The 26,851-nt window shown below is 36.1% G+C and overlaps 2 protein-coding genes across 6 annotated transcripts in view; one reads left to right on the top strand and one right to left on the bottom strand.

Annotated features, from left to right (window-relative positions):
• The window catches only part of LOC133522897 (hexokinase type 2), a 34,854-nt gene extending 18,962 nt beyond the window's left edge, over positions 1-15,892 (bottom strand). The window contains exon 1 of one of the 2 annotated variants that reach the window (XM_061858372.1): positions 15,401-15,892. In XM_061858372.1, coding sequence (XP_061714356.1) covers positions 15,401-15,427 — 27 coding nt within the window. In that variant the 5' untranslated portion in view covers positions 15,428-15,892. Of the gene's footprint in view, positions 1-3,078; positions 3,307-15,400 lie in introns of those variants that run through there. The other variant, XM_061858373.1, reaches the window with a different exon arrangement.
• A 3,612-nt stretch (positions 15,893-19,504) lies between these two features.
• LOC133522890 (proto-oncogene tyrosine-protein kinase ROS) overlaps positions 19,505-26,851 on the top strand; it is a 70,051-nt gene continuing 62,704 nt past the window's right edge. For 2 of the 4 annotated variants that reach the window (XM_061858353.1, XM_061858354.1), the window contains exon 1: positions 23,443-24,556. In XM_061858353.1, the coding sequence (XP_061714337.1) occupies positions 24,392-24,556 (165 nt within the window). In that variant the 5' untranslated portion in view covers positions 23,443-24,391. Of the gene's footprint in view, positions 20,221-23,441; positions 24,557-26,851 lie in introns of those variants that run through there. The other 2 variants (XM_061858355.1, XM_061858352.1) reach the window with 2 other exon arrangements.

Raw genomic sequence — 26,851 nt, 5'->3', positions numbered from 1 at the left:
TTGAATCCTAGGCCACTATAGAACCTTGTCGCTTTAACTACTCTATACTATACATGACATGCATCACTCAATAAGCACTGTCGTAGAATTCATTATGACATGGTTCTATAGTGGCCTAGGAATCAAATTGGTTGACCGTACTATAGCTGTAAATTTCTTGATATTGAATCTCTAATCTACACAGACACAGTTGTGGTTTTTGCACCCGCAAAATTGATAATATAGGTTTGCGAATAGATAACATTAAATAAAAGAACTTTAGTATAAATAATGATCACTCGATTTTAAACTTTATAAAATTATTGACAAACGTTCTTTTTCAACTGTTTTGTTTGTGGATTAGCACAGGATTTTTCACTGCAGACGCCTAGTCATGGTACTCGAGTTGCTTTAATCGCTGATATAGCTCCATATCGGTTTTGAGATAGTATTAATAGCGATTCATTCAGTGATAGCGATGATAACATTATCTGTAGAGAAATCGGGACTTTTAAACAACTCTCTGAATAAATAACACAGATACCCACTAACGCGCTGCTGTGTTTTTGAACCCCCCGCATTCACGCAAATGGATGGTAGTTATAATTAATAAATATTTACCTACCAAATTTTAATATCTAATTAATACTCATGTATGTGATTTATGTGCCTATTCCATAGAATTCCCCATATTGATGATGGACGAATAATTTTTTCTTTGTTTGAAAGTTGTGACTAGTATTTAGATTAGGAATGTACTAAGCTTATTTACATATGATCCAATATGCAGGTTTCATTTTTTCTTTCTTTTTTTTTGTTATGACTTTTCCTACATTTTCTGATCTGAGTAATACTTTCCGTTTTTATATTTAAAAACCTATCATAGGCGTTGTAGGTAGGTAAATTATTACCCAAGTACAAAGTGACCTCTAGAATGTTTAATTAACCGCTATTGAAGAAAATCAAACTCAATATTGAAATTGACAGTCAATCTAAACGCTGGTCAGACAAGGCTTGCTACTTTATTGATCTTATTGACTTGTGCGATTGTACAGACAAACTAATAGGGGCCACTCAGCATCCGTCTGCTTATGTTTTCTGATGTCATAATTTAACTTTCTAGATCTATGTACCTCACATTACAGAGTTACTTTGTTCTAAAACTTTCAAAATATCGATTGATCTTTTTGAACCAGATATACTTATGTAGACTACATATTTCGGGTAGGTAGGTACAGATTTATTTCATACAGGTAAATTTGTTTGTTATTGACTTCTTTTGATCTTTTCCTCACTTTCGCTTTTTCGTTTTTAGGGTTTTTGTCTTCTATTGGTAGTGTTTTGGGCAATCTGTCACTTCTAGCAATATTGTCCTCAAAATTATTATTTCTTGCTTTTGATAACGGAACGATGTGGAACGAGTAACTTCCGTTCGTCGGGCAAATTGTACCTATTTTAAGAATCTACATTAGCTACAATTATTTCTATAATCCATACAGCTGCATTCGTTTAGGCGAAATAAATGGTTTTAGATAATATTACCACTATCACGGAAAGAAACTGCTTTTATAATTGGCATCAAAGCCTATTTACATAGCTGTATTAGAATAAAAGGCTATAGATTATAGGTTATTATTAGAATATAGGTTATGATTTATGGTAAAGAACCGCCAATTAATTGAGTTACGCGTGATAGCAATAATCATTGAATTATATATAGGTATAAACATTTCTTAGAAGTTGACGATAAGACTAGCTGTAGATAATGCAAACCGGTTATATCCCCCTAACTGCCTTGCTAAATTGATGCTAATTAGGAATACAATGTTGAAGTCACAACCACGACACGAAATCGCAAAATTATCACAATGTTAGAATTCATAAAGACTGATATTTATCATTATTTTTTATATTTCTTATTTATGGAATACAACATCTTATGATATAAGGTATATGTTATGTAAGTACTTACTATTTTATCAGTTTACAGCTCGTGCTCGTATTTAAGCTATTCTGAAATTGACCGTGTCGTTAATTTTATGGATTTTATGACGCTTTAATCACTACCTATGTACAATGTACATAAGTGTAAGTAAATGTTTTTAATCTTTGGAGCCACCTTTTTTGTGTTATTGATGTTAACTCATTACATGAGCTTGAGTGCTACTAGCTGTGTTTTTAATGCCGATGGATGCAAGATAACTATAATATACATTTGCATAATATCCATAATAAGTTCTTGTGTAAAAATGTACTTATTTACTATTTATTACCTTTCTAATTTGTTTCTATTACCTTGAATATGATATTAATTTACATAAAGCAAGTGCTGTATTAAATACCAAATTGTCAATATTTTTATTTGTTTTAGTATAATATCATGATACTTACCAAGTAAAATTTCAATAAATGACCAGGATTGTAAATATTGTAATAGTATCTGAAATTATTTTCTATTTTATTTGCATTGCCATTTATAATATGATTTCAAACCATGAAACACATTTCAGCTTGAAAAAATAATATGAATATGGTTTATGGATTATGTAAGGTTAGGAAAAAACGTGGAAAAGCCCTTAAAGGTTTTCCCTTCCGGCCGCTACTGCCATTAGCCACGCGTCCTTACGTGACCTTGAGTCATGACCTTTAGTATCTTCCGATCGTTTTATAACATTAAGCCATCATACCTATTTGTTTTAACGTTAATCATTCGTAGGTATTTCAATACGACGTCAGAACGAATACCTACGTAGAAAGTGTAACTAGATTGACATTCTTTTTGCATTTAATATTTATAACCTCAAAGTAATGAACGCTAATACGAAAGTTAATTAGCATTAGGTACTTTTTTTATTTAAGTAGGTAAGTAAATGACAAGTATGAAATTATGAATACGCGGAACTTACCTGATTAAGTGATTTTCTTTAATAGCCGGTGGAGTTCACAACTAGGTTAGGTTATCTTCAAAAATCAAATAAATTCCTTTAAAACATTGACATTTTTTACGGGAGGGAAGTGTTTTCACGAAAGCTGTATTAAAGTTACCGGAATTTTTCTAATTAACGTAAACATTTAACGTAATAATACAAGCATACTCACTATATCTCGTGCTTGACGCATATCGATTTGTCTTGTCAGTCGCGACGACTGCGATAAGAGGTGATGAATGAGAAGCGTTGAGGTCCACAGGATGAAGCCTTTACTTGCACTAGGTCACAAAAAAATCGAGTCTGGAGACGTTCGGTACGGCTGAACGAAGTGAAAGGAGTATAAGCGTTGCAATCACGGAAACTTGTGTGTGGCCGGCGCGACGTTAGGGTCACCTTGAACGGCGGCGCATGTGCCGAGGCACACCCTCGGGCTGCCCGCTCCCCGCGCCGTGACGTCACGCGACGAGGGCCCGCGCGCGACTGCGAACCTCTGTTGGGGCGGCCTTGTCTCTAACAGCGAAAGTCACTATATTTATCAGCTATCAAAACATAAGAATCACAGCTTCCATTATTATTGTTGGTGATTTCACCTCTAAGCTCTATATACCCAAGTATATATTTAGTCAGCCTGTCAGCTACTTGGCCATTAATCTGTAACTTCTTGGATACATTTCTACCCAAACGAGCCTGGAAGAAATACATTACAAGTAGGTAGGTAATTTTTTCTAACTGACAATAATTTCATTTTCTGTAACTTTTCATTTCAGCGCCCGTCGTGTAGTATTTGATATTGCCTAATGCCCATGACTAAGTCTGTGGTCAGCGTGGTACATGAACATGAACATCATGAACCTACCTAATAAGTGTCTTATTGTTATGAAAAGAAATATGGAAAAGAAACGCGGTCATTTGTTCTATATAATTTAATCTGACATTGTTATGTTTTATTGTTTTTAGCTGTTAATTGTGAATTTCTTTATAATTTGACTTTATTATTATTAATTCTGACATTATATTAACCATGTTATTTAGAAACATTGTGACACTATTATAATGTTATTTTCAATGAGAAATAAATTAATCTATCTAAACAAGTAACACATTATATTTTTTATAATTTACGATAAATGCGTTTGTACATTAGTAAAGGCGTAAAGTCTTTATCGCGCTTGATTTAATATGGAATCATTCTTGTTCTATAATTGTATAAGTTAAAAACCTGCGTGAGTTGATACACATCACACGAAATAAAACGACACGAAGGAACGTTTGTTTTATTATAGCTTCGATAGTAGTAGTTCCTTCAGAAGCCCCTTCTTTACATCGCGTATACGGGTTTGATATTACGCGGCCGGCCACCTTGTGTCACGTGACTCCCTTCACGCAATACGTTCGTCTTATATCGCAACAGATAGGAAATAACACCGCCTTGCCAACTTTACCATAAACAAATCATAAACTGCAATAATCCGCTTTTAGACACCTGTTTTCGATTTATAGTGTGACTGTGACGCCAACGGCTAAGAGATTTAAGTACCTACATAGTCCTGTAATATTTACCTACCCACGTCACAGACTGGTAATTTAAGTGCAACTTTAGTGTCGAGTCTTGTATTTTACTTTTAAAGTCTCAATCTTGACACTTTTAAGTCTCCTTGAGTTATATATTTTTCCTTGATTTGTATTTCTCAGTTGTATTTAAAAACTGATTTTTTCAGGTGGTTGTAGGTTAGGTCCTAAGTGGTGGTAGGTACCATTATGCATGTGGATTGTGGTGTGGTTTTCTGTGGGTTTGTTGAGTTATATTTTCTGTGGGTTTCTTGAGTTATATTTTTCTGTGGTTTTCCTCAGTTGTATTTAAAAACTGATGAACAGAATTTTTCAGGTCGTTCGTAGGTAGGTACCTAAATGGTAGATTAGGTTAGGTTACCATTATGCTTGTACCTACCATCTAATTATAATTTATTTCGTTTCGTCATCGCATTGGACACGCTCTGCGACGTCACGTAGCGGCAAGTTTTATGTCATTATCTTTAGTGTTGTGTAATTTATTAATAATTCGGGTGTAAGTAAACAAAAATGCAACCTTCGTCAGCAATAGTCAGAATAGGTCAAGTTCGAGGTACAATCGGGAAACAGTTCAGAAAACTTTTGCCCCGATCCTTACGAGCGAGCTAAACTCCGCCTCCCATAGAGATAACCAATTACGATTCATTTAGAATTCTTTATCTTAATAATGAAAAGGGTAAAAGCAGGCAATGAGAGCTTATAACGAATAGTTCAACATTCTTGATCAACATAGTAAGATAATAAGGTTAAACCTAAAAATTATGTTTGTTTCTATATAGGTAAAGGTACCCATGATCGATATTCATGCAAAATGCCTAATAGGTATCTATTTGTCTGCTTGCATATACGTAGGTATATGACTACATGGTCAACACGAATAGATGTGTGTTTTAGTTTGGTATATTTTACATATATTTTAGTTGTTTTCTGCAGTTAAATACTTATACTGGAATTTAATCAGTGGAAGTGCAATGATTGTGAAATATGTACGTACAAATAAGCTAACGCAAGGTTAGGTCCTTCTTGCAACTTGCAACCGCTATTGCGTGCAACTTGTGCAAACATAAACTTATGTATACTACACATACAATATGTGCATACATCATTCGTACGACGCCCTTCATTTCCTTTTAGTCTGAGTAATCATATTAGCCTTTATTCCTTCCTCAATATTACACCACTTTTCGTCAGTGAAACAGACAAGAACTATGGCCTTTAATAAGACAAATATTTGGAAGGCAAAGTTCGCTGATATCCAAACTCAGTAAAAAATCGAAATTGTATTTGCCATTAAAATCGTCTAGATTGACTTATTAGCAGTGATCGGAACTATGGGAGTAAAACTTTAACAAAACTTATCAAGCGGACGTAAAAAGAGTGCTTATAGCCTTAAACATATTCGAATATCTATGAATGTAAATATTTTGATGGCTGTAAGTACTATACTATTCCTATCCCTATGGACATGAATATTTTTAGGGCTGTATGCACTATTTTATGTCCGCTTAACAAGTTTTGTTAAAGTTTTACTCCCATAGTTCCGATCACTGCTTATTAGTATGTATAACATCATCGAGGAGATCAACGTTCAACACAACATGCGACCTTTAAGCTAAACGGCTTAAGAGCTAGTCCGCGAACTGGTGGAACAGGTCGGTGTAGTGAAAGGATGGGTGTGGCGACGTGCCCCCGGACGCGTGCGCCACTGCGCTCGCGTCCGCGCATACGCACAGAGCCCAGCATCAGGCACAGAAGGACTTAAAAACACATGGCGATCCTGCCGGGATGGGATACTTGATTTGATAAGTTTAGTAGTTGCCCCATAGACGTACAATAAGTACGACCAAATTACGTAGGTTGTTTTTCGTATGTTGTCAGGAATGTTAAAGCCACTAAAGCGTGTTTTTAAATTGGCGCATTGAGCACATCTAGTTGATCCTACCACAAAGAGTATAGTATAATATATGTCCTACCATCTATGAGTTGTCCAGTGGCCACAGCTTTAACTGCTCCCATCCCCGTACTTTTAGTAAGCTGTCGTTTTATATCTCAAATACTAAAATGACACTCGTTTAGCCAATTGACTACCCCATCATACTGTTTTCATACTTTGTTCTGAAATGTGGCAATCGTACTGTCATTTGAAATCATCATTTATCCCTAAAAGGATATTCAAATCAAATATTCCGTGTTAAAACTATCGGTGTCCAATATCCGTTCAGCCTTTTTGCGTGCCAATTAACAAGAATGTGTCGCTTATATAACAAAACCGTTACAGGGAATCCATCATTAGATATATTTGAATGCAGCTTACCAACATTCAATAATAAAATCCGCAAAATGTTGTGTCCATAAGCTGCGTTCACAATTAATTTTCGTAAACGCTTTTTGTTTAATCAAATTAAAATATTTTGTATAAGTAATTTAGTTTTATTACTAGCGCATGCAACTCTGTAAATGCTAATTCTTGATACTGTTTCTTTTACCTTTTTGTCCCTAGATAATGGACAAAAAGGTAAAATAACGTAGAAATGACATCTCACCTCTCTAGCGATAAATTGTAATTATATGTCCTTATCCTTCTGTGCACACATGTTTAGAGTTATAGTCTAGATCTGTACTGTATGCTAATACTGTAATTTCCGCTATTGTCTGTAACTTGTTTTGTGAGCCAAATAAAAAAAAATAGTATTGGTACTACTACTTACCTATGCAGTTTCTCAGCTGGACGTGGGATAAAATCTAAGCGGTATGATTCATCATTTTCATCAACCAATTCTTTGAATTGGCAACTTTATGTTATCGAAATAAGGTATCTTTCCCCTAATCATAAATGTAACTAAGCGTTCTACGTGACATGCGTGCGCTCGGTTCCAGGTGGGCATGGGTAACCCCCAGACTCCCAATTTCCCTAGTTTCAATTCTTGGTCTGGTCCTAATGTAATTTCGTATGAGAAATAAAATAAGAATATATCGTATAGTATGTATATCAACATTTGCTCAATCTAGTTTTCACAGGAAACAATGATAAATTTGAAGGACATCGATAACAAGTATCTACTTATATAATATAGGTAGGTACGTACCTTACGTCAAAACATAAAGACTGAAACGGTAACAGATAAGCAGACAGTAACTTTCGCAGATAATAATTATTGTATGTATTAGTGTCGATATTGATACTGTGATGTGATGTATGTGGGTACTTAGCCAAAAATAGGTAACATATAAGTAGGTAGCATTATAGATCTTTGTTTAGATTAAATATTGTAACGAACGGGCATTTTATTTCTGCAACCCTTAGTAGGACGTAGGACGCCACCCCCTTCATCCCTATTTCTCAGATACATGCAGCCGTGCACCTCTGTATTGCGTTTCTGTTGTTTCGAAGTCCGCAACGGGGTCGAACTCTACGTAATAAACAATTATTTTTCACAGCACAATTAATCACCATTCTTGCGATATGTACATAGCCATACAAATATATCTCTTCATATGAAATTAATAACTATGACGTTTAAAATAACTTGCACAGTCTGTGCTATCAAAATCGCTGCCGAGTTAGCTTGGTATAACTTTACACATGTGGATCTCCTTTAATCTCTTCAAAAACAAGAAAAAATGAGAATTTGAACAGCCACCGTTCACCATACAGATTCGAGCACATATAATAATAAATATACAAATAAAACAAAGAATTTTAATAAATATTATTTAAATAAAACTGACCAGGGTTGATACCATGTTTAGTGATCAGGCCGCGTAGCGTAGCCAACGTTACAATCGTTAACGATCCGTAGCGTAGTCATATCTCTCTCTATCACTCTTCCATATAAGGGGCGACTGTGACAGTTGCGTTTCGTTCGCCACGGAGCGTGAACGATAGGCACGTCGGCTACGCGGACTGTATCGATATTTACAGATGTCATAATCAAAATGACTGGCGATCAGAGCAAAAATATGATGCCTGATGGGTTGGTTGTTAATTTATAACCAAGTGCATCACAATTAGGATTAAAATTGCATTAATATACCTAATTCATTAACACAATATTTTTACAATTACAAAACGGCCAGGGCAGGAGACACATAATACGGGGGGCAAAATATGTCATGTATATTTTTTATGAAAAAGAAAAATTTAAAGGGCTTCATTAATAATATTACATTACAATCAATATTATATAAATATTATGAAATGTGCCAACTTTAACAAATCCAAGGGATTTAGACCTGGATAAAATTACTGATTCAATGTAGAAACTGGAAAGGGGCAGGCCACGGGAGAGACATTTTGCATGTTTGAAGTGCCATTTGTGACAAAAACTAAGTTAATTAACTGTGCATAAAGTAAATGCAATCATGCATGCAATAATATCGTAATTTAATTATTTTTTTAAGCAATGTATGGGTATGTATCATGGACATCGTTAATACCTCTTAGAAACACCCATATAAATAACCTTCGGGTCTATCTGACTTTTCAGATCAGTTTCAGGTCATGTCGTGGCTTTATTGTATGTAGGTATTTGTTTACTTCTATATTTAATTCTAAAGTCGCGTCGCATTATACCCACTTATTCATTCGACTCGGAGCTCGTAGGTATAGGCCCCAATTTGTCCTCTTTGGACCTAAGGTATAAGCGATTTTGGTAATTTATTTATTGACCATTGTGAGGTAATGTACGAATACTTACTGTATGTATGTACATAGTAGTATGTTATGTAGTCTAGATATACGTAAAGTGTCAATTGGTCACTATGCTGTCATAAAGAAAAACCGGTTTGCAACGGGGAGATCCCTAGCTTGCAATTGTAGAAGTAGGGAACTTACAGCAATAGATCACAATATTTTAGACCTCGGTCATCGAGCACTATTACATTTTATTCACTACTTACGTCACTAACCATTCAACATACATTTCTCGTATTTTCATATTACTTGGATTACGTTTATTATCTAGTTGTGCCCGCGGTTCCGCCAGCGTGGGAGACGGTCTGAGTGATTTCTCCTTTCTCGCATATGGTCCGGATTTCTCAAAATATCATAGATGTCCAGTTTTCTCAGAGCTTTAGTAACCCACACACATTTGGAAGGTTAAGATTTCTACTTATTTGCTTACCATTTGGTTTAGCAGTTTAGCGATGAAAAGGTAACAGACAGATGTACAGTTTGGCATTTATTATTTTAGTATGGATTGATCGCCGTATTCATTTTCTGCAGCGCTTTACAGAGCTAGGTTCAGGTAAATAATGCATTAGGGGCACATCAGTAGGTGACGACCTGACGACATATCAAATGACATTGCGGTGACTTTGACATATAGGAGTGGCCGATATCGTCTTTATCTTGAGTAAGTATAGGTATGCGTTTTCATTTTATATCAGCATATTAATAATAATTGATATATCTCATTCTTCTGCTTAATACAATTTCGTTAATACTTAGAAGTTAGATGCTGACACTGCTGACAGTAGTGACAGTCAAAGCACAGCCTAAACCGTTAAAAGTAGGGCTTTAAAATTTGAAATATATTTTTCAAACGTTGAAGAGCTAGGAATAGGTTTTTCAGGCCCCTAAGTGGGAGAAAATAGGGTTAAAAAGTTTTAACGGTGTCAGCGCGGATGAAGTTGAGCGCATCGAGCAAATACTAATCTGCATAATATGAACGTGGAGTTAGCAAGCTAGAAATAGTCATACATATATTATTAAATTTTTGACGTGACTGCTCTTGTCAGAACATGACGTACTCGTATGGTGTATTCAGCTACCAAAAATGTTGTCTCCCTGATGATACACCTTAAATCGTTTGCAATAGACGTAAGGGAAAATATTGATGATGTAACGAAATTCATCAGATGAAAAGATTCGCTTTTCGGCCATAAAGACTATGTTGCCTGAAAAGTCACTTTTGAAATCTGCCTTATCAATACATTTAGTGTCAATAATATTGACTTGATGCCGCGAGCTGATAAACAATAGTGAAGAATTGTACTCGGTTCCAGTTTAGAGGGTGCAACGGGGGGCTTTTTACCGCATAGACCGCGGGCCAGGAGCATATTTCGTCAGTCATCGCCTCCCGGCTGATACTTTGTCAAATGATAGTTAAGATGCTGTTTTAAATTGAAAAAAAAACGTCAGCCGGTTGTATCGCGGTGGAAAGACAGTCAGCTGGAAAGTGAACATGTAAAAAATATGCGCCTTAGCACTTTATGTGCGGCAAAGTATGTGTAATGTGTAAATTGCGTAATCCGTTGATGGCTTTTCAGGCGTTATGCCTGATGAAATGCTACATGCAAAGTTCATGATTTGTTATTGCTAACATAAAAAAGTATAACGCTTATTTTTTACATGTTCATGCGACCAGCTGATGTTCTTACCACCGCGATATAACCGGCTGATGATTTTTTAAATTAACAATAGCATCTGAACTATCATTTGACAAAGTATCAAACGGAAGGCGATGACAATTTTTTTAACGTGTTTCGGTGGCTGCCATTTCTAAACCCACCAACGGAGCGGCAGCTGACGTCTAAGAGGGTTCATTATACCTAGCCGTTAACCACTACACGAGTTTTCGGCCAGGAGGCGATTGGTCATGGAAATCTGTTTCTGGCTTGCGGTCTAGCATTTTGTAAAGATTTTCATATTTGGCTGTAAAGTAAGCTTGCATGCATATTTAATAATACGATGTTTATTATCTCGCTTTTCAATTAAATTAAATTCAGTTTACAAGGAATTATGCGTTGTGAAAGGGTTCTATCGTAATTACGAGCGAGTACGATCATGTTCTTCCCCAATTCTATATTGCTACTCAGTGTTGATAGTTGTAGCTGTTTGATAATAAAGATTGCTTAACATAGGTACAACATACTCGTACACAGTATGTAGTGGGTATAAAGGTATAGAGGAAAATAAACAAAGCAATTGCTGAGTCTTGGATTAAGTTTATGAGTGTTGCTGTGTTGCTAAAACGACGATGACTGTATTTAGAGGGGGATTACCGAGAATTGTACTAATACCACTTTATGTTGTATAATGTTATTGTATGTCGGTCCATCTGTACACTCTGTACGTGATGAATGTGTGTAATTTGTTTGAGTCATTCATTGAAAACAGTCACAGTAATAGAAAAACTTTAGGCATGACGGAAATGCAATTATGCATGACGTAGCAAGTTGGTAAACGGTTTATTGTCGATTTTAGAAACTATAAAATACGTAAAACCCGCTTAAGAAGATTATGAAGGGTCCACGTCAAAAACATATCTTAAGCAGAAAAGCGTATTAATCGTAAAAAAACGGTCAAATGTGAGTTCGTTTTACTCGCGCTCCGCGCTGAGGGTTCCGTACAAACTTTGAATTATCTCGGGTAACGTGTAACTATAAAGGCGAAAGACTTAAGAACAGAAGTACCTATACTAATTATAACCTTTATAACTGTGTACAGCGCCATCTATCGGCAAATTGTCTAACTAATTTGCGCGATGTAATGCACGTATGTTGATTTTTCGAGGATAATTCTCTATAAAAAAAAAACAAATGTTAAAGTCGGGGTATTTTCTATCGTTAATTCTAGTTTTGAAATTTTTTGCATTGTTTTTCTTTGTGTACACTGTACACTAAGCCTTAGGCTATTAAGATACATTCTACTAACACATCTATGGATTATGTTGGTCCAAAATAAACAATTTTATTTATTTATTTTTCATGTTAACCAATTTCAAAAAATTATCTTTTATTTGAAAAAAGGTGTATTTAATGTCATATAAATTTCAGGTAATATAAAAAGGAAAAATCAGGTAAACGTAATAAACACACGTAAAGTTGGTTAAATTGCAAACTGACTTCGGAAAGGTTGTTAGTTAATTTAAAAAAAAGTTAAAGTTAGAGGTCTGATTATATTTTTCCTGTAAAATTTATAGTAATGTTAATATTATGTAAAAATTTCATTATGTTTCGTCGATAAACTTCGGAGGGGGGGGGGGGGGGGGTGTTCTTTTTTTCACATTTTCCTTCATAAATCATTATTTTTTTCTCTATGAAAAAATTATGTACAATTTGAGCTCTTTCAAATGATACCCCATTTGACCTAGTCACTAGACTTTGAAATGTTGTCCCCTCTTCTTATTGTATACTAGTTCAAGTTAGTATAGCGTAGTTCATAACTAATCTCAATTTCAAATCGATAGCTTAAGTGGTTCTCGAGATATTTAGCGATGTGACAGACAGACAGACAGAGATGGACGGACAGACAGAGTCGCACCATAAGGGTTCCTTTTATACCTTTTTGTTACGGAACCCTAAAAAGTATTGAAATGACGTTGCAGGGTACCAACCAACTAGTGCTAAATGGCGTAATACGTGGGAAATCGTAATCGTATTAACCTATATACCGGCGGAGTCGCTGTTTAAATAAGTATGTTATTCTACTCGTCGACTGTAATGGTTAAATTGAGATTTCGTATACTAAATTGAAATTGCGTACTTTTCATGTATGGGCTCCCAATTCAACTATAATATTCATTTCGATACGCTGTAGTCAACAATAAAAAAATCTGACCAAACAGGGGGCGCTCCCATAGAAACTACTAAACGGGCGCGGGGCGGGATTGAATGGTCGCGCGTTTATGTCTTTTTCACGCTACTGTTCGGAAATGTGGCAATAGATGGTCTAAGGGCCTCCACTAGCTGACGCGAACGCCCGCCGCGTGCGCACGCTCGCGGGTCCTGCTCCCAGGTGAAATCCGTCGCACGCGCCCGCGCCAGTTAGCGCTGTTCAAATATTAGACGGGGCGTCCGTTCCGAATAATCCGCGTCAGCTAGCGGAGACCCTAAAACCAAGCTGGGAAGTAACCAATAGCTGTAGCACCTGAACCACCACTACTACAATGTTTCATTGTTTTCATCATTTGTCATGGGTGATCATTGTTATCATCATCTGTCATTGGTGATGGTAAAAGGTCTTTTATTGGCGCAACTTTTTCCTTCAAAATAAAATTAGGTTATTTATGTATAGCACCAATTACTTGTTTAAAAAAAAGAAACGTTAAAACGATTCAGTTTACGGTTAAGGCGTTTTTACTTTTTTAGGCGTTTCTGGGTTTTTTAGCAAAAACGCTTCTAAGTTTAAAGTGATAAAAAAAGTAAAAAAGGCGGGATCGGAAAATATTTACTGAAACGCTGTTTCAATAATTGTCCTCACGCCAATATAAATATTCATTTCTATTAAAGTAGTTATGCAAATGTTTTCTTATTTCCTCGCAGTAGTCGTGAAAAGGACTATGTAATGCCTCGGCCGGAAACGTTAAAGATGGACTCGTATTATTAGACTCAAACTTACTCGTCCATCTTTAAGCGGTTTTTCGGCCTCTCCTACAATGTACTATTGTACTACTTACCAATTTACATTAATTATTGATGTTTTATAGTTAAAAAGGTATTATTTTATATGACTCGTAGAAAAAGTATTGTATACAATATTGATATAATCAAGTTTTTCAATCTCGTACCATACTTAGGCAACTCAGTGAGCTTCGTTGCCTAAACACGGTACTCGACTGAAAAGCTCTCTATTATATCACGAGTGTATAAAATATATTATATAAGTTTGAGTGCGTTTTTATGATTCCATCCTTTAATATAGATAGGTATTTTTACAACTGACTGTATTCAACAACTGATAGATGAAAAAAAAAGTAGTCAAGGCTGCGTTTCCACCAGAGATGTGCGCGGATGCATAGCGAGGGATGTGTTTGTTCAGAGGAAAGTGGTCGGCCACTTCTCACAAATGTAGTCTCCAAATTCCCATCTGGATATTGACATGATGATTTTTTTTACATAATTTGATGTATTTTAAGTTTTTAACCATAGCTATGCCCTTTTTGACTTTTTAGTATAAAAAATAGGAACGAAAAATAGATTTCATACAATTTTTTAAATGCTCCTAACTCTTATAATAATTAAAAATTCGAAAAATAATAAAATAATAAACTTTTCTCTAGGAACCATTCCGTAAGTGTTTTCTTAAACGTAGGGGCATTAGTTGCTGTTGATATACAATCAATAGGGTCAAAATATTTTTAATAATGTTAATATCCAGAGAGGAAAACGATGACTACGTTTGTACAAAAAGGCGATTTCGCGCGGATTCTCCACTTTCGTCTTAAGAACCAATAGAAAATTTGCGACTAGAGCTGCTCTGAGCGAGTACAGGTAAATGAAGTGAAAGGTTAACAAACACAACCCTCGTTTTGCATCCTCGCACATCTTTGGTGGAAACGCAGCCTAAGGACAGTAATTAATCTTTAGTTAATACGATAATTAACCATACATATATAGGTATATTTATTGTATCGTTTTCTATTATATTATTATATATTTGAAGCATGTATAAGTTCACAACTAACGCCAATACATAATGATTTAAAAAACTAGATAATTTACGCAACTACATAATTAGTACAGTTCTTAACAATATATGTATTTTTTTGCAATCCAGGGACTAACTAGGATAATAACCGATACATATTGACTTACAACCTGCCTACTATGTAGTTATTTTATTTCTGATATGAAACCTAGCCAAATGCTTAATTAAGTTCAATGACAACGTTGATAGAGTTAGATACTTTATAGAAAATTTAAGTCAAATTCTTATATCATAGATATGTCATAAGGGCATAACTAAATATCCAATCTTTAAACTAAAATGTGACTTCATGAGAGCTTTATATTTTTTTTGATATTTGTCAGTTAATTACAGTAAAATATAAAGTCATATATATGTCAGTAAAGTTGGATTATTACTCTTGAATCCTCAATACTTAATCCTCAGAATCAAATATGTTTTTTTATTGTAATTTTAACTGAGCCTCTAAATTATCTGTCTATTTATAACTCAAATGTATTGGTACACTGACCTTAAAATTCACAAAGTCGTTGGACATGTTTCTTCTTCTCCAAAACACGAATCTTGAATGAAGCTCCCCGTTGCACTGAAGTTAGTGAACTAACACTTCGACAGGAAATACGCAAAAAACTTCAATAATACCGCCTTTTCTACACACAACAACAATAAAATCCTTTATCTTTACGGCTAACACAATATAATCTTTATCTTAATAAGACCCCCGTATTATAACTATTTGACGACAACGGAGTTGTTATTGAATTATCTATGTTATGAAGAAATTTTTCTGAACAATAAACGGCGTTGTCTGATAATTTTATTGTTCTAGTGTGGTGGTCTACAACGAACTGTTAGCGAATGTGGTTACGTAAAGCGTACTTTGGCACTCCGAATCGGGAAACTTGGATGGTAACCAAAGAAAAATACACTCGACACGACTTTTGAGAGTCGGTTTACACTTTGACAGCTAGAACGTAAATGGATATGAAATACATTGTTTTCTTGATTTTATTGCGAGTTATGCTTATGAGTTGCATTGCACGGTGTTATGTTTACAGCAAATGCATATCTACTGTTTAACTGAAAAGCAATGCTTTGTAACTGGCGCGCTATTTGTATTATATCGCATCTTCGCAAGATTATGCATATAATTATAAATTAATCATTTTAATGACTTATAAAGTAAGCAGATGGATAGTTATAATTATCACTTAGTAAATGCATATCTCGGATGTTGTGTCTTTTCCTCATCTTGTGACATTGCATATGACAATGACAAGACATATAGTTTAATATGTTCACTTCAACTTTTATGATTTAATTCGTTGTGAGTAGTAACCATTACCAAACTTAATAGTTTGCCAGAAATATTACATAACGCTTTTTAGATAAGTGACCTGCTGAAGTTGTCCTGATTTGTAAATAAGTACCTCGTATTTGGCTTCCAAACCACTACCACTTTTACCTATATATTTTATTTTTACTAGCGACGCGCCCCGGCTTCGCATGGGTATGTACGAGTAGGTATTATATGTATATACTGATAACCAGTGACCGGATTTCCCGGTGCAACACGGGGTGAATGACCTCAAACATTATACTAATATGGATATACCCCGGGATTCCATAATTTATATTGTAGAATAAGTTACTGGCTATATTACATTCAGTAAATTTTAGTAACATTTTGTCGCGTGAAATAAATATTTTCGGAAAATAAGTGTATGTGCATTGTGCATATAATAAGCGTTAGTATTTTCTTTATTCATCTTAACTCTTAGGTATAGGTTTTTTTATAATATGCATATAATAATAAAAAACCAAAACATAAAAAAATGCATACAAACACATTATATAAAGATCTAACCTAGGATGCCGCCAGGGTATTTATTATTATGCAATTTCGATATATGTACTTTCAACAATTACAAAAGATAGGTTGTAAAACTCTGTCGTAATTAAACATATTTCAGTCATCCAGTCAGACAATTCACTAATATTTATTTGTTTTCTTGCTTTGCACCATAAGTGGCCAGTAACATTAAGATATCGAATGATATATGTATACAACCTATTGAAGTATTGATAAACCGCGTTATATGTGATAATAATACCAAATAATATGGATATCTACTAAAAATACTGTACAGGTTTACATTAAATTAAAGTAAAGAATATTCAATGCATTGATAAAGATTTAGTTTACGAGTATATTCGTAATTTGAGCTGCCTATCAAAGTATACCTATCATATCGATATAATTTTTTTCAAACGAAATCCGGGAATTTTGGTTATTTCCATATTACGTTTTCTACTTGGTATCCCACGGTGTTTTACCTGTGTGTGCTGATAACCGATGATGAGGCTTTCTCGAGTGCAGCCTACAATCGGTATTGGATATGGTCACATGACTCACATCACTATAGCGCTAGCGCGGCAAGGACTGACAGATGAGCATCGCGGCAATGGCGGCGCCGTAGTGGAGTTTCCTAAGTTATGTCTGTTTTTATTGTATTAAATCCTTTATTTGATGATGATTGGTGTATTTAGAATAATAATACATATAAACTTTCCTCTTGAATCACTCTATCTATTAAAAAAACCGCATCAAAATCCGTTGTGTAGTTTTAAAGATCTAAGCATACATAGGAACAGACAGATAGCGGAAAGCGACTTTGTTTTATACAATGTAGTGATAATATTCCATATCTGGTTTTTACTGACGTAATTATTCACTTATGGTATACTTAAAATACTTGCGAAGTCCTGATAACAGTTACGCTAGTAGGTACATAACATATTATTAATTTATTGTCATACGTTATTACCTTATAATAAATGTAATCATAGTCTTAAATTAAAAGCTACATGATCGTTACTACATGATAGTTGTCCGATTATCTATTCATTATAGCCTCCCGAGACCCGGAAGCAGCCGATTTGTTTTTTAATGTGGAACTACTATAAAAGTTCAAAATAGATTATGGAATATGTACCTACAAAAATTTGTACGCAGGGTCTCAGGAGGCCATAGTAGTTCTACCGGATGTGGCTTAAAGAAGGAATAAGCTAAACTGTACGCTGTACAGTCAGCATCAAAAGTAGCGGATCAAATAACGCTTCATAAGTATCTACCATTCTGTAACAGCTTAACAAAAAGTGATTTCTTTAATATAGAACAACTAAGACTGTAAAAGATATATATATGTTTGAACGTGAATTTTAGAAAATTATCTAAATTTGGAAAAGTTATACGGAATATCAGATACTTTTGGCGCGTTGTTTCGTCCGCTACTTTTGATACTGACTGTACCCTCAAACTGACCAACATTTGTCCAGCGACTTTAAAAAAAAAACTTATTTCAATTTTAAGTAGGTACACTTTTGAATAAAAGTTTAATCATTAGAGTCTATATTTACATTATTTTTTCGTGTTACAGGAGACACCCGGTATTTCTTGGATATATACCTAAATATACCCATAGACCGTTATAAAGCAGTAAAACACTGAAAACCTGAAAACGCACAGGGAAAAAGGAAACTGAGAAATAAATGTCTAACCTAATATTACTTGCATTGCTGTCTAGACGTAGGTAGAGTATTCTTTCAGGTATATAGTCCCTGATTTTCCCTCTCTGCGCCCGCCCGCCCCATTTGAATAAAACATCTTATATACCTAGTTGGTTACTAAATTCTGTTACTGCAGGCTTGAGTTGTTTTTGCCTTATGTGCAGGAGCTGAGTCCTGTTGAAAGACCCATGGCTGGTTTTGAAATAGGGTGTGGCTTAAGGGCTTCACTATTGGTTCGAGAACGGTTTCCTGGTAAACTTTGGCCCCAGTTTCACACCTTTTTCACAGAAATGAACCTGTGTTAGCCCTGAGTATGACACACCCAGCCAAATCATCACATAAGAGGGTAGGCCTCGTTGCACTCTCGGAACAGCCGCAATCGCCTCTTGACTGTTTTTTGTATACACTCTGTCATTCTGGCGGTTACAACATTCTTCAATCGTAAAAACAATTTCATCTGTAAATAGTATTTTTCGGTGGCCATTTTGTGCGTACCGCTTCAATAGCACGCGACTTCTCTCTAGCCTCATAGTCTTTAATCGTCCATTAAGCAAATGACCTTTTTGTCTGCGGTAAGCGTGTAGTCCAAGGTCTTCATTGATAACTTTTTTTTAGGGAGCTTCTCTTCACAGACATCTGTATTTGCCAACAACTTTTGCTCCCGGACGGGGTTTCTTGCAATTCTCGCCTTCACTGCCTTTATTAGAGCTGGGATCCGAACGGTGCGTGGTCTTCCAGACCTCTTGCGGTCATCGAAGCTCTGAGTACTATTGTATCTATTAATTGTGCGATAAACAATTTTTTTGTTGATTTTTAGGTTTTCAAGCAACTTCAAAATCATGTTTGACGGATGCCCACATTTGTGCAATGCAATTACTGCGATTTAATTCTCTTTTAAGCCCCAATTTATTATAGATACGACGAGATAAGCGTTATGTGTGGTATATAATTATAGCTCACAAATCCACCACATTATGTAATTTTTTATTTATTCGGTAGCATTTGTTTTAACTTAAATAAAGAGGTTGCAAATCGAGTAACAGAACTAGGTAATTATTCATAAAGACATAAAATCAAGTCTTACATTCAAGATAATTTAGGTATTCAAGGTAGATAATTTAGAAAAAACAGTAAGAACGATATATACATTGTATCGCCATCTACCGACGCGTAACCGGTATGTGTAAGCATTAGCTGTTTCATAAAATCGTTACATTTGTTACTCTGCCAAGATAAACCATAATCAGAACATACTCGTCCCATAGATGGCGTTATTATTTAGGTATGTCAGAAATATTATTCAATATAACTAATAAACTGATTCGTACGTTGTGTTTTCATATCGTAAGTTCGACATGTCTCTTCAACTTCAAATACACTTATGAGACGTGACGTGTAACAGTCTGTGGCTACAAGTTTTAGCCTTAAAACGAGATTCGAGGTACAAAGAATAATATGATTTTAGTTGACTACTAAGTTCGTGTTCTCTGGTTCACGTACACTGCTTGGAGTGCGTACCTACTTGCGTAGCTACAGCGTTACATTGAATCGCATTGCAGATCGTGAACCAGGGCCTTACTAATAAAACTGTAATCACACATCATAATTCCTTTCGCAGGATTTAATATATATTGAGCAAGAAGAACATTTTGCGCTGCACTTTTCAACAGGCGTTTGAGCTGTTAGCCAAATGATTTCTAGCCGCTGACGCTGCTCCCGGCTGATTGAGGTTACAAACGAAAAGCCATGGATTGTTTTAAGGTGAGTTTTAACGACGATATTAATTATACAAGGGTAATAATAATATTTATGAGCCTCGATAAATAATGGTCCTTTAAACCCGACTGCATACAACTTGTTCTTGCTTTAAAATTATTTTTTTACTTTTACAGAAATTTACAACGAATATACGCTTACTTCGGTAAGGAGATGGCAAATGCGTGATATCTTAGACGTCTTTTTTTAACGGTTTTCTTCTTAGTTCTCGCACAGAGCGGTCCTTCGAATTGCCTTACAAAATATATGTCCCTTGGGAAAACCTTGACTTGATAAAAACATACTTCACTTTCTCAGATAGATCGTTAACCCCAATTTGAGAGTTTATAATGCCGTATATCAAAGCATCAACAAGGCCGGCGCGCTCGTTCAATTAATCTAACCGTGGTCTATCCAATCGTAGGTCATCCCACGCTTTAACGACATTCCGCGGACCATATCGTCCATATCACATGTAACGCGGTTAACACTCGTACGTATCCGCACGCGGCTCCGGTGTGTGTGTGAAACAGCGCTATGCATTTATAGCGATGTCCTGCTCACACACTAGAGCAGCGTGCGGATCTGCAATATGTGAAGATTGCCTAATTTGCGTAAGATTCCCACCAACAGATCGGAGTGTAATCGCACCTTAAACTTCTTAAACCTACTCAGTACCTACTCCCCTGACTTGATTGCAGTTCTGCAAAGCGGGAGCCAGCTATATGTGAGAGTACGAGTACGAATACGTACTTTAAAAAAATTCCAGCCGTCATTACATTACCCATCACCACACTTAACATTATTTAAGACAGATTAATTTTTTTTGTTTCATTGTAGCAACTTTGCAATATTTTGGTCATGTAATATTGTCACAAGATTGTTAACTTCACTAGCTGTCATAACACTAAGTCGAAAACCGCTCCTATACAATACGTAAGTCAGTTTTTACTATTATTAAGTATATTGGCGCGATTTACCGCGCTATTTCTATGTGAACGAGCCCACGCCAAAAATAAATCTAACCGTTGAGTTCATCATGGTACTAAGGGAACAGGGTGCTTAGCCAAGGTACCAATCGTTATCGCTCCGTATCGTAGCATAGTCAACTCTCTCTATCACTCTTCCATATTAGTGCGACAGTGACAGCTGCGTTTCGTTCACTACGAGGAGCGTAAACGTTTGGCACGATGGCTACGCACCCAGAAACGACCGTGCGGATAGTGTGTTATAAATGCATTATGTTGCAGTGAACCTAAGGTTCAATTCCTTAGCCTTGTGTAAAGTGAAACCCAGTTGTGTTTTAGTATTAGCCAGATTTTAATGGCCAAAGAAACTAACTATATTTTAGCAAAGTATACCATCATAATGTATTAAACGCCAAGACCTTTTTTTATGTAGGTACACCCGTGACACCGGGGTTTGGATACGGTTTCTAACTGAATGTATGGCACTTCCCCTCCCCGTGGCCATCGCCCATATATGAAATGCATAGCCTAAAAAGCAAAACAGTCCGACACAGATAATTTCATTACCATTAAGATCTCAAAATTTCGTTACATTTGGTTAAGTTTTGGAGGAGGAAACAGTCGAGTACAAAACATCGTTATTTGAGATTTTTAATACGCAGGATTTTTCGCCTAACCTGGCGTTTTCCTTATCGCACTAGTTTTAGGAACCTCTACCATTAGCGAGACGGATATATATTCATCTAAAATATTGAAATCTCAGCTCCCGCCCTCTTAAAGCCCCATGGTGGGAGACATTCTGTAGAATGGTAGATAGTTTTGATGCGTAATGATCCGCGACTTTTGATGCTGACTGTACCTATTTACAAAGAGGTGTGGCTGTACACCGGGCCGGGTGTACAGCCGGAAAATTGCATGGACACTGAATGAATTCATTCATAATGCGTCCATGCAATTTTGCAGCTCGGCTTATTATGAATGCGCGAACAAAAAAAGAAACCGGTTATGTTCGTATCGGGCCACGCATATAGGAGAGTTCCGTACCGTACAGATTTATTTGGACTTTAGAAGCAATTATTTTCAAAATTGTTCTCTTAATCCAAAACTTTTAAAACACACCTTTTACTAGTTTTGAAAGACCTATCGAATGATGTACTACTAGAACCACACGTTGATTTTTATTACGAGTAGTATTTTTAGGGTTCCGTAGTCAACTAGGAACCTTCATAGTTTCGCCATGTCCGTTTTTCTGTCTGTCTGTCTGTCTGTCCGAGGCTTTGCTCCGTGGTCGTTAGGACTAGAAAGCTGAAATTTGGCATGGATATATAAATCAATAAAGCCGACAAAGTCGTAGAATAAAATCTAAAAAATTTTTTTTTAGGGTACCTTCCCTACACGTAAGTCGGGCTGAATTATTATTTTTTTGCTGCAACCCTACAGTGTGGGATATCGTTTGAAAGGTCTTTCAAAACTAATAGGGGTCTTCAACAAACATTTTTTGATAAAGTGAATATATTCGGAGATAATCTCTCCGAAAAAAAAATGTGTTCTCCCTCCAACTTTAGAACCATTGGTTAAAAAATATGAAAAAAATCGTGAAAGTAGAGCTTAAAAAATACATTAAATGAAAACTATAGCGGACATGATCAGTTTAGCTGTTTTTGAGTTATCGCAAAAAGTTTCCCCTTCATAGTAAAAAGACGTACTATCCACAGTTCATCCCTTGGTTAATAATCTACTATACTTTAAGCTCCAGTTTAGCTTATTGTGACGGAAGAGTAACTACGGAACCCTACTCTGAGCATGGCCCGATATGCTCTTGGCCGATTTATTTTCATTTAAAGTTACAATGTAATATGTATCGAGTGCCCCCCATTTGCAGTCATTTGCTTGCAACCTACTTTTTATTTATTGCACATTTTTAGTTATTCCTTAGTATAGTATACATACATATTAATTAACCGAGCCTCAGTGAAGGTCTCTGTTTCAGCTTGGACAAAAATGCTTTCGTACCTATGTCCGGTTGTTCTCCTCTGCAGGTCGCATTTCTCAGCCAATTCTTGTGAAATTTCATGAGCAGGTTTGGTAGTTCTATACATTTTTTTGTCGTTTTGTTTTTTGGTAAATGTTCAAAATGGCGGAAATTGTCTTCCTAAACGACTTAAGCGCCAGTAGGGTCTATGGCATATAAGACTTGTGAATTCGCTGTACACTGGACGCTGGACTTGTGACTTAAATAAGTAATTATACATTTCTCACGTTCTGAAAGTGGGTCGTTGTTGTTCTAAAAAGTGTGCAGAAAATGATACTCTAGAGCACTGTACTTTCTAAGTACGTTTTTTTCGCTTTACTTTACGATAAGCAATTAAAATTTTGGTTTTAAATGGATTTGTTGTACAATTTCCATTTTGATAATGAACTCCCCATTCCATTAAATAACGATATTTTTACCTAAATTGTTAATTGAAAGTATCCTCAAGAAATACTACTGAAGTTTATACTTAGCCGTGGTTTATTAAATGCAAATGTATTTTACTTTCCTCGTATTCGAAACGAAGAGTAGAGTTTAACTCGGGTGAAAGGCACCATGTGAGTCTCGGACTATTCAAACTACCTCGACAGAAATGGGTGCCTTTCATCCCCTGGTTAACATTAATTCACTATTTAAGCTTATCGCGAGGTCTACAGCTCACAGAGCCACTTGTCATTAATTATGTACAAATTACTTATGTGTTATATATTATTGTTTAGATGCATCTATATTGTATTATTTAAAAAAGTTAAGGTTTCGGTTTCCGCAACAACTTTTGTTAGCCAACATACTCTACTTTTACTGTATGCATACAATAAAACATTTAATGCTCTCAAATCCATATATAAACATGTAATTCAGCAATGTAATCACATATACAACAACATAATTGTAGCATAATAAAGCCGGCAGGTAGCATATTAGTAGCGTCCAACCGTAACAACAGAATAGTCGCACAACCGTAGCTTCGTAGCGCGCGGCTTCAGTCCGCAAGTAGCTTTCGCGGCGCGCGCGCACCCTCCTACGCTAACCGTTCCTTTCAAACGCGCGCGATATGCCTCGCAGTCGATCGAAGGACCAACTTCGTCGCCTGCACGATTGAACCCAAAAAGAAAGTGTTTTGACTGACGTTTAGGTGGACTATGATGTGATGTGATTGTGAAGATATGCCGAGTGAATGGTGTCCACAATGAGTGCGCCACTGAATTGGCACAAATGGCTAGTGCTCGCGCTGCTCGGATTGGCTCTGTCCGCTCAGCCAATTGGCTGCGATTACACTGCCATCGTCGAGAAATTTGGAGCGGAAGCTGTGGATCGGTGCAATGAAAAATGTCCTTTCCAGGTTTGTTTTGCGGCAATATACCCGTTACCGGTTCCCGTTTGCTGTATTTAAACATTAATTAATAGACACTCTTGCTTTGACCTATACTGTACCTAAGTATATTCTTTAATTATTACAAATATACTGTTTGGTATAGTCAGCAGAAAAATATATAAGTAGGTATGCTGAACTTTTGTCCGCAAGTCGCAGCCTAGTCAACCGACTTATCTGGGTACACTTATTTACGACAATTTTATTATTTTTGTTTTAAGGCTATAAACTATATTTGTTCCATGGGTAGGTACGTAGGTATATATAGTACCTAATATACCTGTCTTGCGTAGTTTATCAATGTAAACAAAACTTGATTTATTTTGAGGGGTCAACAACGTTCCGGAAAACAGGCGTCTTTCCTGTAGAATATATAAAAGTTAACGACTTTACTGCCCAATAGTTGCTTGGGGGATTATTGGTGCCCAGTATTATTATTATTATTTAAACTTTATTGCACAAGTACAAGACGTGACGTACAATAGGCGGACTTAATGCCTTGAGGCATTCTCTACCAGTCAACCACTGGGCCAAACAGAAATTTGCTAAGGTGGGCAGTATTGTTATTTTATTACGGTATTTTTAAAGGTAAATTTTATTTTTCCAGTGTCGGTTCAACGGTTATATTACTTACTAAACAGTTTTGCACTTCGGGTACGTTTCAAGTTTCAAGGTCTGGATCCATCAGGATTTGAGGAGTTCCCTTAATTCCCCATGGAAGCCATCATCAGAACTGGACCCTTGACACGAATCCTTAAAAGCCTTACTTGCTTAACAAAGAAGACGAATCGCCTAACGTGAATTACGGGTTCTTCCCATTAGTTACCACCAATACCACCAAGTTGTTACCAGTGGTAACTGTTGGGATTTTTTTCCCCACCTTTTCTACTAGGGAAAAAACCCACTACTTAACTACCACAAAATTGTTCGAGTTCAATACTAATGAAAACAGTAGATATAGTCAAGTTTAAAATAAATAAGTCGATTAGTGTTTCAGTAAACTGCTTTAAAATTGATCAAAAATAGTCCGTTTTTTTTATTCATTTTTTTGTTCGTTCGTATAATTGTGACGATATTTACTTATTCAAAGGGACCTTATTGTTGATGGCGTTTACGCCATTATCGTTAGGCATAACTTACTTACTTACTGCTGTGGCGCAGCGACCCGAAGTGGATCTTGGCCTCCGACACCAAAGACCGCCATGCTTCGCTGTCCAAAGCCGTTTCTGTCCAGTCGACGGCGCCGAGTTCGTTAAGGTCTTTTTGCACTTCGTGTCTCCAGCGGTACCTAGGGTGTCCAGACGGTCTTCGGCCATTTGGAACTCCAGAGTATGCCCTCCAGACTGCACGATCCTCACCCATCCGGACTACGTGCCCGAGCCATCGGAGTCTGGTGGCTTTCGTTTCTCCAATGATGTTCGGCTCAATCTCCTGGTTCCTGCTGAGTCTCCAGGTTCCATCCTCTCCACGTACGTTAGATCTTCCTTTCAGCTACCAGTAGCGCGCGCTCTTCCTTTTGTGTTAGTGTCTAAGCTTCGCATCCGTACATAAGGATTGGCCTTAAGACCGTTTTGTATATCAAGAGCTTAGTGTTCCTGGTCATTAGCTCGGACACTAACACTTTGTGCAGGGCAGCCGCACAGCGTAGAGCGTTCTGGATCCGGACTTGTATCTCGCCCTCTCTAGTTGGTATCCGTGACTAAGCAGCCAAGATACTTGAACCTCTCCACGCCTTTATATGAGGTATCTCCCTTTGTGAGATCTTTCCTACGAATTCTCGTGTTTGTGTATCTCTTCATATGAACATATTTTATTTTGTATCTCTTGATATGATTTCTTCATAGGAATAACTTACATTTCCCAAAATATTGTATGGCATACGATTTACATCTCAATAGAGAGCTTAATATTAGTATTTATATTATTTTTTTCTTTCATTGCGTGTATTTATTTTTTTGCTTTCAATTGAAATATGTGTAATACCAACCTTGGTTATTTTCATAAATTTGGTATAAGATTTATAATTATGTATTAATCTTAATTTAACTCGAACGAATGGGATTTTGTGAACCATATATATATAATAATCATGAAAAGACTATCTCTAATAAACTTTTCAGAATTACATATATCTATAAACAAATAAAATAAAAAATCAGTAATTAAGATTCAGTAAACAGTTCAGTGCAGTACGGCTGGTAAACTTTTCTGTATCCTAGTTAGGAAACTAGATAGGATGCTAGTTAGGAAGACTGAATGAAGTAA

Source organism: Cydia pomonella, chromosome 11 (assembly GCF_033807575.1).
Source record: "Cydia pomonella isolate Wapato2018A chromosome 11, ilCydPomo1, whole genome shotgun sequence".
Lineage (NCBI taxonomy): Eukaryota > Metazoa > Arthropoda > Insecta > Lepidoptera > Tortricidae > Cydia > Cydia pomonella.
The sequence above is the reverse complement of the archived record's forward strand: the minus strand, read 5'-3'. Positions and strand labels throughout refer to the sequence as shown.